General features: G+C 48.9%; 6 protein-coding genes across 6 annotated transcripts; 4 read left to right on the top strand and 2 right to left on the bottom strand.

Moving 5' to 3' along the window:
* Positions 1 to 180: 180 nt before the first annotated feature.
* Positions 181 to 3,835, top strand: DACRYDRAFT_115799 (CDF manganese transporter; the record flags this gene model as incomplete). Its single annotated transcript, XM_040770082.1, has 19 exons — positions 181 to 435; positions 491 to 568; positions 623 to 680; positions 728 to 904; positions 954 to 960; positions 1,012 to 1,295; positions 1,349 to 1,387; positions 1,439 to 1,464; positions 1,515 to 1,676; positions 1,723 to 1,731; positions 1,787 to 1,939; positions 1,989 to 2,324; positions 2,373 to 2,538; positions 2,588 to 2,731; positions 2,783 to 2,897; positions 2,950 to 3,050; positions 3,098 to 3,237; positions 3,286 to 3,560; positions 3,608 to 3,835. The coding sequence occupies 12 exons, from the start codon at positions 181 to 183 to the stop codon at positions 2,007 to 2,009; spliced, it is 1,269 nt and encodes a 422-aa protein (XP_040629732.1). The 3' UTR covers positions 2,010 to 2,324; positions 2,373 to 2,538; positions 2,588 to 2,731; positions 2,783 to 2,897; positions 2,950 to 3,050; positions 3,098 to 3,237; positions 3,286 to 3,560; positions 3,608 to 3,835.
* An 899-nt stretch (positions 3,836 to 4,734) lies between these two features.
* Positions 4,735 to 6,290, top strand: DACRYDRAFT_66006 (NADP-binding protein). Its single transcript, XM_040775801.1, has 8 exons — positions 4,735 to 4,900; positions 4,958 to 5,184; positions 5,238 to 5,286; positions 5,351 to 5,445; positions 5,505 to 5,689; positions 5,736 to 5,806; positions 5,860 to 5,917; positions 5,978 to 6,290. The coding sequence occupies exons 1-8, from the start codon at positions 4,759 to 4,761 to the stop codon at positions 6,168 to 6,170; spliced, it is 1,020 nt and encodes a 339-aa protein (XP_040629731.1). The 5' UTR covers positions 4,735 to 4,758; the 3' UTR covers positions 6,171 to 6,290.
* A 158-nt stretch (positions 6,291 to 6,448) lies between these two features.
* DACRYDRAFT_21776 (uncharacterized protein) lies at positions 6,449 to 7,949 on the bottom strand. The gene is made up of 7 exons (XM_040772546.1): positions 7,724 to 7,949; positions 7,549 to 7,660; positions 7,423 to 7,486; positions 7,175 to 7,374; positions 6,966 to 7,122; positions 6,726 to 6,913; positions 6,449 to 6,673 (listed from the first exon to the last, which is right to left on the bottom strand). Exons 2-7 carry the CDS (start codon positions 7,598 to 7,600, stop codon positions 6,480 to 6,482), a joined length of 855 nt encoding a protein of 284 aa, XP_040629730.1. The 5' UTR covers positions 7,601 to 7,660; positions 7,724 to 7,949; the 3' UTR covers positions 6,449 to 6,479.
* A 3,852-nt stretch (positions 7,950 to 11,801) lies between these two features.
* On the bottom strand, positions 11,802 to 12,096 carry DACRYDRAFT_51184 (uncharacterized protein; the record flags this gene model as incomplete). The annotated part of the gene is made up of 2 exons (XM_040775030.1): positions 11,802 to 11,872; positions 11,916 to 12,096. Coding segments are annotated over 2 exons (252 nt in total), but the record flags the coding sequence as incomplete, so codon positions are not given.
* A 440-nt stretch (positions 12,097 to 12,536) lies between these two features.
* Positions 12,537 to 14,552, top strand: DACRYDRAFT_88514 (Fip1-domain-containing protein; the record flags this gene model as incomplete). The annotated part of the gene is made up of 8 exons (XM_040776861.1): positions 12,537 to 12,633; positions 12,712 to 12,730; positions 12,785 to 12,983; positions 13,032 to 13,131; positions 13,186 to 13,592; positions 13,644 to 14,027; positions 14,086 to 14,281; positions 14,335 to 14,552. The coding sequence occupies 8 exons, from the start codon at positions 12,537 to 12,539 to the stop codon at positions 14,550 to 14,552; spliced, it is 1,620 nt and encodes a 539-aa protein (XP_040629728.1).
* A 564-nt stretch (positions 14,553 to 15,116) lies between these two features.
* DACRYDRAFT_78686 (uncharacterized protein) lies at positions 15,117 to 16,800 on the top strand. The gene is made up of 5 exons (XM_040776356.1): positions 15,117 to 15,369; positions 15,420 to 15,680; positions 15,738 to 15,972; positions 16,022 to 16,115; positions 16,163 to 16,800. Exons 1-5 carry the CDS (start codon positions 15,144 to 15,146, stop codon positions 16,298 to 16,300), a joined length of 954 nt encoding a protein of 317 aa, XP_040629727.1. The 5' UTR covers positions 15,117 to 15,143; the 3' UTR covers positions 16,301 to 16,800.
* Positions 16,801 to 16,832: the final 32 nt, after the last annotated feature.

The following is a 16,832-nucleotide window of genomic DNA, read 5'->3' as shown; positions in this document are numbered from 1 at the left end:
GCGGGAAAACTGTTAACGCCCTGGAACCGGAAATCCGTGTAACCGGATTAGGCGCCCATCGGCTCCGGTGTGAATTTGATGCTGTGGGCCAGCATTGCACTTTCGCCTTCCTTTTACTCCTCTACCTCACTCCTACTCCCTTCCCACCAGAAAATACTTGCCTTTGATTTTACACTCACTATGGCGACCTCGACGGCAACAACCACTCAGGTTATAACAAAACTGCCCTCTCTCCGCCGGGTGTCAAGCGGTTTCACCGTGGCCCGCAACTTCCATCTTGATGAGGAGACCGAGCTGCAGCACCCCCCTGCGGAAGGAATACAGTCGGATCCATACTCATTCAGACGTGCTATCAAGACGGAAGGGGAGCTGCAGGAACTGCGCAGAAAGAAGGGAGGCAGGATGCTCGCCCGATACCATGCTCGCCAGAATGAGGTATAATATTGACCCTCGTCCAATGCATTTCCCTTTCACTCAACCGTGTAATCAGCTCATTCACAGCTTGCTGACCCCGATGGATGAAATCACGCTGCAGGCCAAAGAGGCGGAGGAGGAATCCAAGACACCTGTTAGTCCCTTTCGGACTCTACCCAATGAGCGCTAATGTAGTACCCACTCTCAGGTTAAGATCGCTGTGTGGGCAAGTTTGCTGGCGAACTTCTGTCTTTCTGTACTCCAAAGTGGGTGGTCTATTAGATCCTGTGAGCCGCAATTGACATGGGGGCAGTCTACGCGGCCGCTTCCTCAGCATCCCTCTCCCTACTTGCGACAGGCATCGACTCTGTTTTCGATATCGGAAGCAACGTCATGCTGTTTTGGCTGCATAAAAAGGCGGAGAAGTTGGATGTGAATAAATGGCCTGTGGGTGGAAACCGTCTAGAGACGATTGGTAATGTTATCTATGGTGTGCTTGTAGCATTCTAGCTTCCTTCCTAGGCTGATGGCTTTAACAGGATCTTTGTGAGTGCCTTTGCCTTTGGATCAAACTACCACCTCAGATGTTTCATCAAGAATGGCAGCGGTGAATTTGGTCGTCATTGTCGAATCCGTACGAACTCTCATCGACCACAACAATAGCGATGACACCAACTCTTTCCACTTACCTTCAATCATCGCTGTTGCAGCCGCACTCGGCACGTATCTGTCCTCCTGTGCCTGTCGCACTATCTTAATCGGAAATATTGCAGGTGTGAAGGTGCTACTCTTCATCTACTGCTTTTCCGTGCGAAAAGCATCCAGTCAGGTTGAAATTCTGTGGGAGGATCATCGTAATGACTTGTTCGTCTATAGTTTCGGTGAGCTTGTTGTGAAGCTTGATTGCGAGCCTAACTCAAAGTCAATACCTTAGGTATTCTCATGTCTGCGGGAGGTAGCAAGCTCAGGTGGTGTGCGTGTTTTCTGTGTTTGCTTCCACTCGGACGCTGACAATGCAACACAGGGTTGGATCCTGCCGGTGGATTTATTGTGCGATATGACTGCTTTGTGTGCCAGATATCTCATTCAATGGTCAACAGATTGCTTTAGGTGTGATTTTGGCATGGACTCGTACATCTTACAAGGAATATGCCTTATTGGCGGGCAAAGCCGCCCCCCATGATTTTGTTCAGCTCGTCATCTATAAGGCCCTGACATTCAGCCATGAAATCGACAAGATAGACACTGTGCGAGCATACCACGTGCGTTCGTTTCTTAGCAGGAAGTGTATGTTCTGAGCTATAATAGAGTGGACCCGTCAGTGTCTCTATCTGACCTTCATCGAGACCAATTGTATCTCAAATCATAACAGGAATATTTTGTTGAGGTCGACATTGTCATGCCCGGTGACACGCCTCTGTGGAAGTCCCACGACATTAGCCAGGCCATGCAAGACAAGATTGAAGCACTCCCGGGGGTCGAAAGATGCTTTGTTCATGTGGATCATGAAACAACACACAAACCGGTTAGTAGGTTGATTACAAAGCGACGCACTTGCTGAAAGATGCTTGTAGGAACATCGCAAAGTGGAATGAAAGGAACCAAGATCTTGAGGATCGGCTCCCACTAGTAGCTACATTGATAGACTTGCATGACTCTATGTTACACTTGCGGTTGATGGGAAGGGATAACATGCCAATGATGTACCTAAAGTAGTGCTCTACCAGACTCACCTTCCTCCACCAATCGCGCCCAATCAGACCTCCATTGATCGATGTCTCTTCGCAGCTTCTTGTCATCCAACATGTGGCGAATCCACGCCAGCATGGAGTTCTCGTCCTGCGGTACGAAGTAGGATGACAACAAGGAAAGGATCGTTTCAAAGGTAGCGTCTGGCGATGCGAGGTGGTCTGTTCCTGCGTTAGCCAACATGAAGCCACACTTTGTGCTGCAGCTACCCTTCAACACCCAGATGATGCTGACGGCCATGGCTACCATCAGATCGCGACCCTCGTAGAAAAATGCATCCCAAATACGAATTTGAGTTTGAAATGGGACGACATTGGCAAAAAGCGTAATGTACCACTTAGTAGCATAAGAAGTTGAAGATATCGTGTTCTTTCGCTATCCGAACTTTCAGCCGGTCACATAACAAAAAGTCAAATCGACTCACGAACGACGCATAAACGTCAGGCAACATCGTTTCCATGATCCGTTCCTGCACGTACAAATTCTCGAGGAGACCAGGAAAACCGGGCTGGAAGATGCTGTGCATATGGTAGTCATCGTGTAATCTTACCATGCACGTATATGCTCGCTGGCAGGAAGTAAGGGAAGCTGTTGTCTACCACGTAAACATTCGTCTTACCTCAGGCTGAAGATAACACAACAAGGTGGAGGCGATAGGACCCATGCCTTGAACATACCCGCAATCTGGGCAAAGGAGAGAAAAGCAATGGAGAACCCGGAATAAGGATCGTTGACTGCCAGCCTGATCAGCTCTAGAGATCGGAACATCAGATCTGCTGGACCCACCCTAAACCATAGCGTGTGTAAAAGAACACATGGCCAGTGATCGTACGGGGTACATCGAGATCGATTTGTATGTCGAAAGTGGATGGATGGTTGATGAGCTCCTGCGGATCGTGTCAGGTTTCTGCAGAAAGGACAAGGAAGCCAATACAAAGTAACGCTGCTGTAATTGTTCAACTGAAAGACGCGAACGAGGCACATCTAGCCAATTGAGTCTGCTTTCTATGACTGACCACCAAGCAGCTCCCCTCCATCGATCCGGCACTCCCTTGTATAGTCGAGATCGCAACTGTGGTAAATGAACAACAAAACCAAAGGGGGCATTCAGCGTACTCGCCTTCCGTCCTTTCCGTTCGTCGAAAGTCCATGCAGCCACATTCCCTCCATCGTCTCGCTTTGACACTCGCATCATACGCTCCCATTTGTCCGTCCTCTCAATCTCCTTATCTTTTGGCACTTCTCGCAGTTTAGGTGGCACACGTAGCTCCGGTGGGCTTGGCGACATAGACCGCGACGCGAGCCTGACGTGGGTCAAGCGTTTCTTCAGCGGCAATGCCGGCAACAAAGCAAGACGAGCATCGTGGTGGGCTTCTGACACCATGTAAAATCCATACCTAGTGCGGGATCAGAGCAGGGATCACGGGTCAGATTGATATCTTACCGATCCAGGCTCTTCAACACCCCTTCCTCTTTCTCGGTGAGGCCACTTTCACTCAGCTGGCTTCCTTCCTGGACAGAATACGAGGAAACCACTCTAGTGCGGGTTCTCTCTATGCCCTCATCGTAACCATCTCCGGGCACTCCCTCGTGGTCCAGGGTTGCATACGTCGCTCGGACATGATAGCAATCGTCGTCTTCGTCAGGCGCCTGCACTGAGTACGCTTGAGAGGAGGTGCGGGAGATTGTTGCAGGGGTGGATTGTGTAGAGATGGTGATTCGGGGGGAAGGCGGTCGTAGACCGCTCTCTACTTGGGGCACGGCGAGACCAACACCGGAGGATGTACCTTGGAATTCTTCAGAAGATACGTTGAGCAGTATATTGGGTGCATCGCTCGTTTCGACGTCACTTGGGGCCACTAACGAATTTGTCGGAGGGACGGAGGACAATTCTTTGTCGAGTGTGGTAGGTCTCGAGCGATGGCGAATTTCTGCCATTGGTGCTCGGATTCTTTCCTCTCCGTACATAGAAAATATTGTGGCAGCAGTCGTCTCACTGGAACTCCGCACCTCCGAAAAGTCGGTGTTGGGGAAGGATTCGAGCGAGGTGTGTGCAGTAGCTAGATTGCTTCGCTTCTTCACGAGTATTGGGGGTGCAAGGGCGCGGTTGTCGAATCGCGCTGCAGGAATGACATTTGGGCTGCCGAACGAGTCAGGTCTGGAGGTTGCAAAAGAGGCGTAGGGCAGTTCGATATGGTGACCATCCAGTGGCGCAGGTAACAGATCGAACGCCGTTGACAACGCTGCAGACATCCACGCAGAGAGTCTTCTGCACTCGGCGCGACCAACCAGCAAGCGAATAGCGTGTGCAGTACTGCCTAGATTGAACGCTAGTGCAGGCTGCAATTGATGTCAAGTGTGCTGTGTGGGGAAGTGAGAGGTTTTGGAAATGAATGGTCGTGGGCTAGGGTCGTGGCGGCAATGCCGCTCCCGGCACTCGTGGCCGGAACAACCGGTCGGGCCGCGACGTTAACTTGCCCATACAGCAACACGCCTGAAAATGCCATAAGAGCAGCCTTTCGCACATACTTGTATTACAAGTGCTCACAGACCTCAATTCTCACCCGTTTGTCTTCAAGCCGCTGCCTTAGCACAATGTCGCTTCCCAAGACCACGAAAGCAATCCTTGTCCAAAAGACTGGGGGGCCGGAAGTGCTTGCACTGGGAGAAGTCGCTACTCCTACCCCATCTGCGGACAAGGTTCTCGTCAAAGTAGAATGGGCTGGCGTCAACTATGGTTGGTGCACCTCCTCTTGCCTGCCCTTTCCCGTATCGATATTGCTGTGATTTTTAGTCGACACCTACAAGAGAGCAGGTGTTTATACCCTTCCGTTGCCCCTTGTCCTGGGAGAAGAATGCTCTGGCACAATTGTGGCGCTTCCGACGTCAGAATCTGTGCTCAACTCTGAGCAGTACGCTTTGCGTAATTTCCACGTGGGAGACAGAGTTGCCTGCACTGTGTCAGGTAGCTTTGCCCAGTACGCTGCGGCTTCGTGGGAAAAGTGCTGGAAACTTCCTGTGGTGAGCTGAATATCACTGTATCTGTTGACCACACTTGTGACAATTTACGGCAGAATGTAGAGACGAAGATCGGTGCCCTCTGTGTCTTACAAGGATTGACGGGTATGTTGTTCCTTGGCCGAGATGGGTATCCGCATGTGGATCTGGGTTGATAACTGTCTCTCAGCATTGACAATGATCCGAGAGACTTATACCGTCAAGAAAGGAGATTACGTCCTTGTGCATGCAGCTGCAGGAGGTGTCGGTCTGCTACTGTGTCAGGTGTGCATGGCTCTGTGAATGTGAGATGTTTTTCAGTGAACATTTGAACCCTTGTCCAGGCGTGTTCCTACCTTGGCGCCCACGTTATCGGCACGGTTTCCACTCTGGCAAAAGCGCAATTGGCAAGAGAGAATGGAGCGGAACATGTCATCATTTCGAAGGAGCAAAATGTGATCCAGGAAGTCATGAAGTTGACTGACGGAAAAGGATGTCATGTCATATTGGACGGAATTGGCAAAGACACGTATGTAATCGCTTTCACAAGAAGGCCAACATTTGACTATTCTTAGTTGGGAAGATGACTTTGAAATGATCAGGCGCAAGGGCACCATCGTTACCTACGGCAACGCAAGTGGCGTTGGTGAGATGAACGCTCGCATATCTGAGTGATCTGACTTATGAGAACCTACGTAGTGCCCCCATTTGCCCCTCTGAAGCTCGCAGGAAAGAACATCAAGGTCGCTCGACCAACGTGAGTATGCTTGGGAGAGACCATTGATGGGAACGCTTCTAACCAATTTACCTTCCTTAGTCTTGGGAACTACATCGTCACAGCGGAAGAGTCAGCCGAATATTTTAGCTGGCTCTTTGAGCTAATCGACAAAGGTGTACTCAAGTTCCATGTGCATGATGAGTATCCTTTCACTGCAGACGGAGTAAGGAAATCGCAAACCGACATCACATCCCGTGGTACGACCGGCAAGCTCGTCATTAAGGTCGAGTAGTGGCAAATAAGGACCAAGAAAGAGTCGGCAGTGGGTGCTGGGAGTAGATGAAGCAGAAACAATGAGCAAGGAATTGATGATTGTATGGGGAGACTATTAATGGATGGAATCATGAATCCGGGCATCTCGAATGTTGAATAGTCACATGGCGGTGTGATGCCGAACACAAGGCACATGCCGTAATATCAGAGAAGGTGAAAGAGGCGCAGTTATACAGTGGCTTCTGATGATACTAGTTTCTGGACAACTGAAGAACGATCGTCACGAGTACATTGTGCACGAAGCATTGCTGAACCTGCCCCGAGGAGCTCAGAGGGCTTGATGGCCATTCATGAGGGCCATGGTCGTGTTTGACGATCGCAAGGACATGAATGCGAGCAGTGAGTCTATACGACTCCCAGGACACATGCTCCAGCCGCAGTCCTTATGCTTCTTTAAATCTTGAGGCCTTAAGAGCATGCTATCATGCAGGGCCCACATGTCTAGACCCCTTGGTTCAAACGCTTGCGACAGGTTAGGTCCAGACACAAGACCACGCAGGGGAATTATCAGCACCACAATGTCCGCGCCGATCAGAATGGCCTAGCTGCATGCTTCCATGTTCTAGAGGAGGGAGTAATCCATCGTCTTCTAAGATGGCATCCGTCCTCAGATAGCTCTGCATCTTCATGTTGCCATCTTGTTCGCAGTGGAGGATATCAGATGCCCCTTTTTGAATTTGCTCGTCCTCTAGATGGAACAACCTGGAGGCCTTTGCGTAACGGTATATGCATACATGAAGGCGAATTCACTCACCATTGTAGAGAAAGATTTAACAAGTGTACACCTTCGACTAGGTCCAGTAGTTGCACAGAGGGATTAGTGTGCCAAGTACCTCCCATGGCCAGTAAGAGAGAATGAAGAGAGTGCGGTGTTCGTGGGAGAGAACTGAATGGGTCGTCCAAAACAGGTACTGTGATCCGTGTCAAAGCAGAAGCTGGGTAAAGGTGTAAATCCAGACAAACTATCATGGAATGTGCACGATTCCAGCTTCTCAGCCATCATCCAAAGATCTGCCATTTCTTGACCGCGGCGGAAAAGGCCATCCAACAAGCTATGAAGATCGCGATTAGTTTCCCCCGAAGTCTGATAGTTCAATTGGGTCCAGGAAACCGCTTCTACATCTTGCACAGAGAAAGTCCAAGCAGGGCGTCGTCGTTCAGTTCTGTTAGGTAATGTGGTGAGGTTTCCAGACTTGATTTAATGGGCCTACTCGTGCGTTTCTGAAGGATAGAACGTTGTGCTCCGACGTCGTGCCCTGGGTATGAGAGCATTGTCTACGCTAATTAGGGCAGAACAATGTCACAGAATTCATCGCTCACCAATTTTCAGAGCAGACCAAGTGGGCGGCAAGGGACTCGTTGGAGGGGTACCACTGGACGGCGTCTCATCATGGTCGGAAGAACATGAATAGGAAGAAAAGGCCACCGGAGACGATGTATGCGCGGCATCTACCAGAAAATAACATAGGGTTGATCAAACAGAAAATCATGTTGCTGTGGTGAATGGCTCGCCTTCAGCCATGAAGAGAGGCTCCGCCACCGCAATGACAAAGCAATCGAGGTCGACAGCTGTGCACTGCTTTCCAGCATATTGCTGACCCGAATTTGGCACCAGGCGGGAGAACAAAGGAGGGGATAGCCTTGGATACTCCCAAGCTGGCGTAGGTGAAGTGAGAATTAAATCACGGACGTCGCTTTGGTCAGTTTGCTCGTTGTCTCTCCACGTATGACAGGGCAGAAGGCGTAGTCGAAATATTATGTCGCCGCGTGTAGAGGCGGATATGGGTAAAGGCTGGGATCTACGCAGTAGGTCGGCCAGGTTTATCATAAAAGGGCTTGAACGTCACTACAGAAAATCATAAACTGTGATTGTCGGGGTTGGCGTATCAGGGATAGAGATCTGCAGCGCATCAATACCATATATGACCCTTTCCGGGGATGAATCCCGCCTGTGCGCCGTGATATTTTTGCCTTCTCGACTCAAGAGCGCTATAAATGGACAGAACATTGTTTCATAGTCTAACTCTCAGCATTGAGCATCTTCCGGTTGCATCGTGCAGATGGAAAAGTACCAGCATCTTCGTGGTGGAGGAGCGATGTGGGAGAGTCTCCTCGGAGCGCGGCCTCCACTTTTTGCAAAATCCCAAAGGTGACGTCTTTCGAGACCCAATGTTCATCATCTTTGTACGGCGTTTCCAGTCCGAGGCGGATGCCAGAAAGAGAGTCATGCAAAGGATGAAGCTCAGTTTCCCGGGTAAGGTAATGGAGTTCATGAAGGGCACTCTGTGATGCGGAGCTCCAATCCAATGAATACTGTACAGAGACAGGAACACGTACGATCACAGTTTCATAGGTGCCGGACTGATAGTCTCTGAGGAGATGCACATCGATATAGGTTGACATGGCAGCGTTCCGTCTGAGAATAGAGTACTGGTGTTTGTTTCCTGTTAGAGGAGGTAATACCGGATGACACCCCGGGGGCAAATTCCTGATATGACCCCAGGGCCTGCCCTAAGCAACACGGGGGTGGTGCGAGCAGAGCTGGCGCGGCCGATTTCTGTGACGTAGATCTCAAGTTTCACACCAAAGTATCGCATGTTTCTAATGAAAACTCTGCCATCCAAGCTCCATCTTGCTCTCAGTCAGCTCACAATAGTCACTGTATTCAGCAGAGTAGAGCATTCACTGCTGTGTAGTCAAGGGTGCATTGACAGACCTGGATCATTGTCTGGCAGATCTCATGTAACATGAACCAGGGTCTAGCAACAGAAGAGGATCCAGCATTGCAGACATGTCAAGGTGACCTTCACCAGGGGACTTGATGATTTGTGCATTAAACCACCAGCAATGTTCTCACTCTCTCTTATACATCCACCTTCACTATCTGCCATCCACTGTTCACATCCACTCCTTAATAACACTTTGATGATCCATTGCAAGGTATGAGATGTTGTTGAGCCAGTCAATAGCACAAAACTGACTGATATGCATAGAACACATTAACCATATTGATCTCATCCCCAGCACATCTACATTACTGCATCTTTGCTGGTCTTCAGGAAGCAAGTCAAAGGGTCAAAGGAAGCAAGGAATCATGCAAATGTATGCAGTGTTAGAGTCATTGCAATGAATGATATCTGCCTCACTTTAATAAAGAGATCCTAGAAGTGCTGCTTGGGGTATTCATGTCTGATAAGACCTGGAACTTCCTGTGTTGGGAAATCTTAGGACAATGGCAGTGGCCACAGCAGATATTGTGAAAAGGATACCACAAGACTGCTGTGTCCAAACACTTGGGATACATAGCAGTACCAGAGACCCCTACTAGGTGTAGTGGGATATTGTAGGAGTCTCCACAATTTATTGGAACAGCTTGGGAGACCTAGGGGTGTTGCTGGGATCTATCTCAGCATAAGCCATCACTGAGGGTCCAGTCCAATAAAGTATCCCTCAGGTACTGTTAAACCATGTATCAGAGAAAACATCTAGATACAGTTTCTAGTGATGATGATGAAGAAAAAGAAAAGGATGCAGAAAAGGGTAGACTGGGCCTGCAGATAATTAGGGCCCAGCAATGGAGCAAACAGAAGAAGATATGCAACACATACAGGGGAGTACTGGAGGACTCTAGGAAGGAATACAAGGCAGAATAGACAAGCAAGGGGGACTCTTACTTGTGAGAGTCCCCAGAATTGATCTGCCTCACTCATGTCTGCTTGTAGATAATATGTTAGAGGTGAGCATGAACAAGACAAGACCACTTGGCCCCTCAAACCCTTCCAACTAATTATGGCAGTCACAAGTGATGTTTGTGTTCATAGCACTAGGAGTGGTCCCTACCACTGCAAGTATTGCTAATTCACTCTTAATCATCATCAATAAAAACCACAGGAGGTGCAATAGCATGGGACCCCTATTATGGGTACTATGAGGCATCTATGGCAGACCTGGCAGTGCTACTGGAGGGCTCTGTAGGCTGGTATGGATGCCAGGACCCCTATGAATTATATATATAGCATCCACAGTTTCTACAGATGGTTCCATAGCAGTTTCCAATATACTTGTGCTGCTCCTTGGGTGGAATAGGGGGTCAGATCTAAAGGTAAACCCATAATCTCAGGGTCTACAAATAGGAACTGGGAATATCTAGAGTGGGAAAGATGTGAGTGTAGTCAGAGATCTATTGAAAGGGCATCAGTATAGGCCCTCACTGATGGTCCAGTCCAATAAAGTATCACTCAGGAGTACTGTTAAGACCATTCTATATTAGAGAAAACCATCTAGATACAGTTTTTAGTGATGATAGTGAGGAGAGAGGAAAGGACACAGAAAAAGGTAGACTAGGCCCACAAACAAGTACAGCCTAGCAATGGAAGCAAACAGAATAGAGGAGTAAGGAGGACCCTGACATCTATCTGGCAGTAATGAATGAGGCTGTGCACTGAGTAGTGCTGGTTTGGTCAAATATAATATGTCTCCTATACCTTCAATTCCAGTCTGCTCCATTGATCCTTTGAAATACAGTGAATATAGGACAAGCTGCTGCTTCAATCTGCCTTCTCCTTGTTCTATGAATTCAAACCATCACACTACCCTTGAATTCGGCCTAGTGCAGACAAAATCTCACACAAACTAGGCATTTAAAGTAACTGTGGCATAACTAGTAAGTCAGGTAGCCATTTTGATGGAGTTGTTCACCTTGGTTGAGAAGGTCAGTACAAATTGCACAGAGCAGAGATACATCACCTGTAAGTTGCTTCTTATCCGGTAGGGTGCAAATAGAGATTGGACAGAAGACAAAGCACCTCCCTTTCTCAGCATTTATCTGCCTGAGTGAGCCAGATAATTAAGTGTGAATTAAACAGAGAACTGCACATGGCTGGGGAGGGGGCACTGATTCAGTGTGATGGCAATGCAACAAAAATTGACATTCTCTGTTATGATGTTTAGAATCAGGAAGTCAATGTTTTGTCTCCAACAAGAAGGAAGCAGGTCCAAGATTTATCTCATCTATGTCTGCACTTAGATCTGCTAGGAAGTTACTGCACCTTGTTTGGTTCTCTCTGATATGCAATTCAATATTGACACCAGGTTTCATGGTTCAAATGCTGACACTTCTACTGGCGATCACCTTTTCACCCTCCGTCTCAACTTCGGAAATACAGATGCCCAGGTTCAGATAGGTTGCTGTCACAACCAAGAGAGGGTCAGAATTCGATTTTCAGTTTGCCATCAGGAGGTTGAGTGCTTACACCAGTGTCCTCCGGTTTTGGCGTCGAGTCCAACGTTGCTGGCTATCTAGCGTCAGTTAGTCAGTTGGTGACAGCCTATAATAGAATCATGCAGTCATTCACAGCGATATTTGGACCCGTTGTGAGGGGGTAAAACTATTCAGATGGGATTGCGCATTGGGCACCCCTCGCTTTTAGACGGAGAGGGTGAGAAACACCTCTTGGGTTAATTCATACGAGAATGAGGATTGCGAATTGCAAAGTAGAGTCTTCTCTAACGAGTCCAGCCTTTTTCTGCCAACCTGGCTTATCATCCAACCTAATAGATAGCCACGTGCGCAACGTCCCTCCCCAGAGGGTCACGCGTCCTTTGACCACTGCTCCATAGCGTCTTCCAGATTGAATTTTGGATCCTCCGGGTCCGTGATCACTACCGTTGCGTTAAGCCTTGAACGAGTTACAGGCCACAATACACTCACCGCCTGACGTCGGTGTTACCTGCTTCTTTTTCCACGCTTCCCGCGCCTCTTTGATCAATTGATCTCTCCTTTGATGGTCATGAGCTTCCTTCTTTGCATTCTCTTCCCCCTGCAGTGTTCTACGATGGACAATCCCGTAGAAAATCCCTCCTAATAGGGCCGAATACCGAACAACCTACATCAAAGATGAGTATGAGCAAAATGGATGGTATGGTGCGAGAGATCGTATGCATTGACCGCCAACGAGGTCGGAAGTTCATTGTAAAGTGCAGACGAGGAACCAAATGATTCTCACATTGACTGTGGACGACATTCCAGAATGCTACGTGCCCGACGATGTGAGTCAGGTATCCGGTTGAATCTGGCGTAGGATATCAATGATAGACCTGAGATAAGGAGAACAAACGCACATATCGTTTGGTGGCTATTGGAAGAGCAGGGAGGACTCCCGATGGTGTGAAATTGGCAGTCGGATCTTGCCGGGTTTGGCAGGGAGGGCCCTAACCGTGACGAGCAGTCCCTTTTCTCGCCACTTCGACGCGCCTCCTTTAGTTGTTTTTGTTTTACAATATTATCCCGCATTACAAGAAAAAGGCGCACTGGCAACCTATATAAATGGACGAAGACGACGCATTTCTGTATGGCGACGAAGAGGATTACCCCAGTGTAGTGGAAGCCCCTTCTGAGCAGCCCCCAAAGGACCCCGAACCAAGTGAGTTGTTCAATGTCAGCGGCAACGCTCTTCTCTTACAGGAAGGCAACTGACTACCGGCTCCCTTATCACGGTTAGACCAGAGCATTCCGGGCCAGTGAGTACATGTGTAGTGCGAAACACTGGTCTATAATAACACGTGAACGGGCAGGTTGATTGTATTGCCTAACGGGCCTGCCGAACCGTTTCTGGTCGCTTCAGTACCGGCAGTCGTGGTTGCGGAAGACCTAGAAGAGCCCGATGAACTTCCGATGGAGCACAGTGAAGGCGAGGGCAAAGAAGGAGATGCTGATGGCGAAGAGGAGGGGGAAGAAGAAGACGAGGAGGAAGACAGAGAAAGCGAGGATGACGTGGGTGTCTGAACCTGCTGCCCGAGAGTTTATCTTACAGGGTTGTAGGACTTGGAGATCATCTTGCAGCCACAACCCCGTTCCATCGATTTCCGCGACCCTAGTCATCAGCGGCCTGTTAGACCACCAGTGGCGTCTCCAGCGAAAGGTCTGTGCAACTGTCCCTAATCCATTTGTTGCATGTTAATAACCTATGTTTTAGCCAGCAGTCTCCTGACGACAGAATATACGCCTCGTGAACGTGACACAAGTATCAGTATTCCCAAGAGCACTGGCACACCACAGTCCACAAACCTGATCCCTGTGACGGACGTGAAGCAGATTTCTACAGCTCAGGTTGCAGTCGAAAATCGTCCAATACCAGATGGTCCTCCACCTCGAGCAGCTTCTAATGCCCCGGAGATAGATCCGTCTGCTTCTGGAATGCTGGATGCTCGCTCGATCTACGAGGTGGAAATCCAATCGTTAGCGGAGAAACCATGGAGGCGGCCAGGTAGCGATCTCAGTGACTGGTTCAATTATGGATTCGATGAGATATCATGGGAGGCCTATTGCATGAGGAAAAAAGAGCTAAGCGAGCTTAGTACTGCCCTCAAGCAGAACGTGATTGTGGGTCCTATACCTCTTTTGGAAAGGCGGGACATTGACCAAGCATTCAAGGCATATACTGGGATGCCTGAGAACCAATTGCTGGCACTCCCTCCTGAGATGCGGACTATGGCTATCAATAGTGCGAACATGGCAAACACTATGCCCATCGGTATGGCCCAGAACATAATGGGAGGTATGCCAGGTATCCCTGCCGGGGATATGATGGGTATGCCTGCCATAGGAATGGCGGGCATGCAGCCAGTTCAACAGAATATGATGGGCACTGCAATGGGGCCCGAGCATAGCATCCATATGCACGACAACATGACTGGTAACGTGCAAGGCCAGGGACCTAGTATTGAAGGAATGGCCTCTGAAGGCTTTCCCTATGGGTACAGCGGAGTTCAAATCACCCCAGGTGCACCCGTTGGCGGTTCAGACACCAATACCCCAGTGTGTCTCATTCTAACTCCTTTAGAGAGCAGCTGTTGACGTCCTGCTCTACTTGTAGGGCATTGCACAATTCAGTACATTCACGGGTGGCTACGGTGTTGATGCAAGCGGGTCACATGGAGATCACGCCTTTCCAGCGAGGACAACGGCTCGTCACACTACGCTAGGTGGCCGTGGAAGTACCCCTGTCCGAGGAACGGGGGTACCTGTGCGAGGGCGAGGTCGAGGGGCGGGGTTTGCTGCCGGAGAGAATAGTAAGTGTTTACGTTATTAAGGAGAGGTGATCTCATTAATTATGAATCGACAGTGTCGACTCTTCCAACTCGTCCTGCATCGCCCCTTCCGCCGAATGTTCCAACAGGACCGCGGAACAGGACAACATACAAAGACAAAGACCGAGAGCCCGTGAAACAAGATGTTGAAGGGTTGGACTATGGGGGCGGCATAGTTGTAGAACCTGCCACCAGTAGTCGCAAAAGGCCGTACATTGGTGAGGAGGAGACTGGACGTTCTAAACGTCGGTGAGCACAAGTTAGGCCAAACCGAGGTGTAGTATCAATCGAATCTAGCGTCATTGATTACAGACCACATCTCCAGGTGTGTGTCCCCATGACTCATGCCAGATAGATATCAAAATATTAGGCGTAGAAGTTCAAACACCCCTATAATTGCATGTCAGAGACAATGCCAGCAGAACTTAAATAACTGGCTCACCCCCCCCTAATAACACAACGAAAAGGAGTATGAGAACCGTTATACCAACCGGTGACCGTCTAAAGCACTCCCATGTAAGTGTAACAAGTTCGGAGATGTGTAAACCACGAACTTGTTCAACTTGTCTTTTTGGGATGGGTTTACAATTGTCTTTCCTGCTCGGGCGCGTGCCGCGAACTGCTGATTTTTTTTTCGCATTTCAAAAGCAGTCGGCTGAGCAGGCTGTGAGCAGGTGAATAGCAACGAGTCGTAGAAGACACACCATGGCTAAGAAGTTTTATAAAGAGCGTAAAAGCCGCTGTTATTAGTGACACGGTTTCTGTAAAGGTGAGGGCACGACCCAACCAGGGTCTTCGCAGCAACGGCCATGTGCCTGTGTCGCTCACTTCACTAGTTGTGCCTATGGGCAAATCCAACAAATCGAAAGGTGGCCTCAGGTCTGCCCTTGTGTCCCTGCAATCTCGCGTTCATGCGGCAGATAAAGCGGCATCTGCTCAGCATGTTCAGGAAAAGAAGGACCAGGCGGATCAAAGACAGCGAAGCGGGAAAAAGCACACTAGTCAGGGTGGTCAAAGTGCACCAGTCCCCTTTGTTTCTCCTTGGGACAATACACTTCTGATAGGCGAAGGTAAAATACTCCAATAGGACAAGCATAATCAAATCTTTATCGTTTCGCAGGCAACTTTTCGTTTTCATTGTCACTGGTTCAGCATCATGGAATACCAGGCTACCGCATCACGGCCACATCTTATGATACTGAAGAACAACTAACGCAAAAATACCCCGAGGCTCATGAGAATCTTCGTTTGTTGCGTGAAAATGGTGTCACAGTGTTTCTTCACGTTGATGCCCGTACTTTGCACAAGTGCAAGACACTAGTGAATATATCCAAACGTTCAGGCGGTTTCTCAAGGGTTGTATGGAACTTCCCTCATACAGGCGAGTCAATTGGTGACTCCATTCTTTCCAATGGCAAATGACCTTCGACTGCCACAGGTGCCGGTATACAGGATCAGGACCGAAATGTGCGAGTGAATCAGCAAGCTATAATCGGTTTTCTTCGATCTGTGGCACCGTTGTTATCTTCGGGGCGAAGCATGACATCCACTTCTGAAGCACTCAGTGATGACGCACAAGATTCTGATGTCGAGGTGGAAAATTTGACAAAGCGCGTGGATTCTCGCGGAAGGGTGTTGATCACTCTCCGAAACTCGGTGCCTTACACTCTCTGGTAATCAATTGTCTGCTATCTCTTTAATCAGCCTCTCATGACGCCACAGGGAAGTTTCGCAGCTAGCCAAACACCCACCTCCTGATCATCCCGCATATGTAAAAATACGCTCGTATGGGTTCCAACCCTCGGCATATCCAGGAGTGAGTCGTTCAAATTCAATCGTTGACTAGTCTCAAGTACGTCCCAGTATGAACACCGTCGTACGATAGGCGGGACCATTCATCGTCCAACTTCTGGTGACCACGAGGTGCCGCAAAGCTCTGCTCCCGATAACAATAACCGAGTATCTGAATGTCGAACGTGGGAATTCGCTCTGCGGGAATGATGACCTGATGTGTGTGCGATGTTGGCTGTCGCTCATACGGTCTTGTTGGACCGTTCTGTTGGTTGACGATCTGTTACAAGAATTTGCGCACGGCTTAACAGATTTGCTAAGGGCAGCTGCCTCTCTGTGCAGCGAAGTGGGGCCCTGTTTGAAGAGCATAGCCTGTATCCCCACTGGCTTTTATTGGGGACAAGCTAGTGTTGAACACGGTCAAACAGCATTTTGATGAATTGTTGCTTCATCAGTAGAGTACTGCACTATCCGGTCACCACTTTCCCCTTTCACCTCCTTTTCCATCTCGCCGTTAGCTCATGTGTAAAGCACTTGAGCATTGTAACCCCCCCAGCTGTCAACAAAAGGCGTACCATTTGTTGTGCGGGTTATCTCTGAATTCTAGAGTTTAACACAGCTACAGCCAGTAATATTTTGCTTCCCATGTCATAAAGGGGTCCTGGCCCACTGTTCTATATTATGACGCTACCTTGCTTGGTGAATAACACAAAAAATGGCCAGCTCCTGTCATTAATCAATC

This window comes from Dacryopinax primogenitus, assembly GCF_000292625.1.
Source record: "Dacryopinax primogenitus strain DJM-731 SS1 chromosome Unknown DACRYscaffold_7, whole genome shotgun sequence".
Lineage (NCBI taxonomy): Eukaryota > Fungi > Basidiomycota > Dacrymycetes > Dacrymycetales > Dacrymycetaceae > Dacryopinax > Dacryopinax primogenitus.
This window is presented reverse-complemented; position numbering and strand designations above follow the sequence as displayed.

Excerpts from the sequence above, each read along its gene's own strand:
- DACRYDRAFT_21776 (XM_040772546.1), bottom strand. The coding sequence starts at position 7,600 with ATGAGACGCCGTCCAGTGGTACCCCTCCAACGAGTCCCTTGCCGCCCA. Across the intron at positions 7,123-7,174 it reads ATCGTGCACATTCCATGATA|TACCTGTTTTGGACGACCCA; the intron begins GTTTGTCTGGAT and ends CACGGATCACAG. Across the intron at positions 6,674-6,725 it reads TGATCGGCGCGGACATTGTG|CGTTTGAACCAAGGGGTCTA; the intron begins GTGCTGATAATT and ends ACCTGTCGCAAG.
- DACRYDRAFT_78686 (XM_040776356.1), top strand. The coding sequence starts at position 15,144 with ATGGGCAAATCCAACAAATCGAAAGGTGGCCTCAGGTCTGCCCTTGTG. Across the intron at positions 15,681-15,737 it reads ATGGAACTTCCCTCATACAG|GTGCCGGTATACAGGATCAG; the intron begins GCGAGTCAATTG and ends CGACTGCCACAG. Across the intron at positions 16,116-16,162 it reads AACCCTCGGCATATCCAGGA|TATGAACACCGTCGTACGAT; the intron begins GTGAGTCGTTCA and ends AGTACGTCCCAG.
- DACRYDRAFT_66006 (XM_040775801.1), top strand. The coding sequence starts at position 4,759 with ATGTCGCTTCCCAAGACCACGAAAGCAATCCTTGTCCAAAAGACTGGG. Across the intron at positions 5,185-5,237 it reads AGTGCTGGAAACTTCCTGTG|AATGTAGAGACGAAGATCGG; the intron begins GTGAGCTGAATA and ends AATTTACGGCAG. Across the intron at positions 5,690-5,735 it reads GACGGAATTGGCAAAGACAC|TTGGGAAGATGACTTTGAAA; the intron begins GTATGTAATCGC and ends GACTATTCTTAG.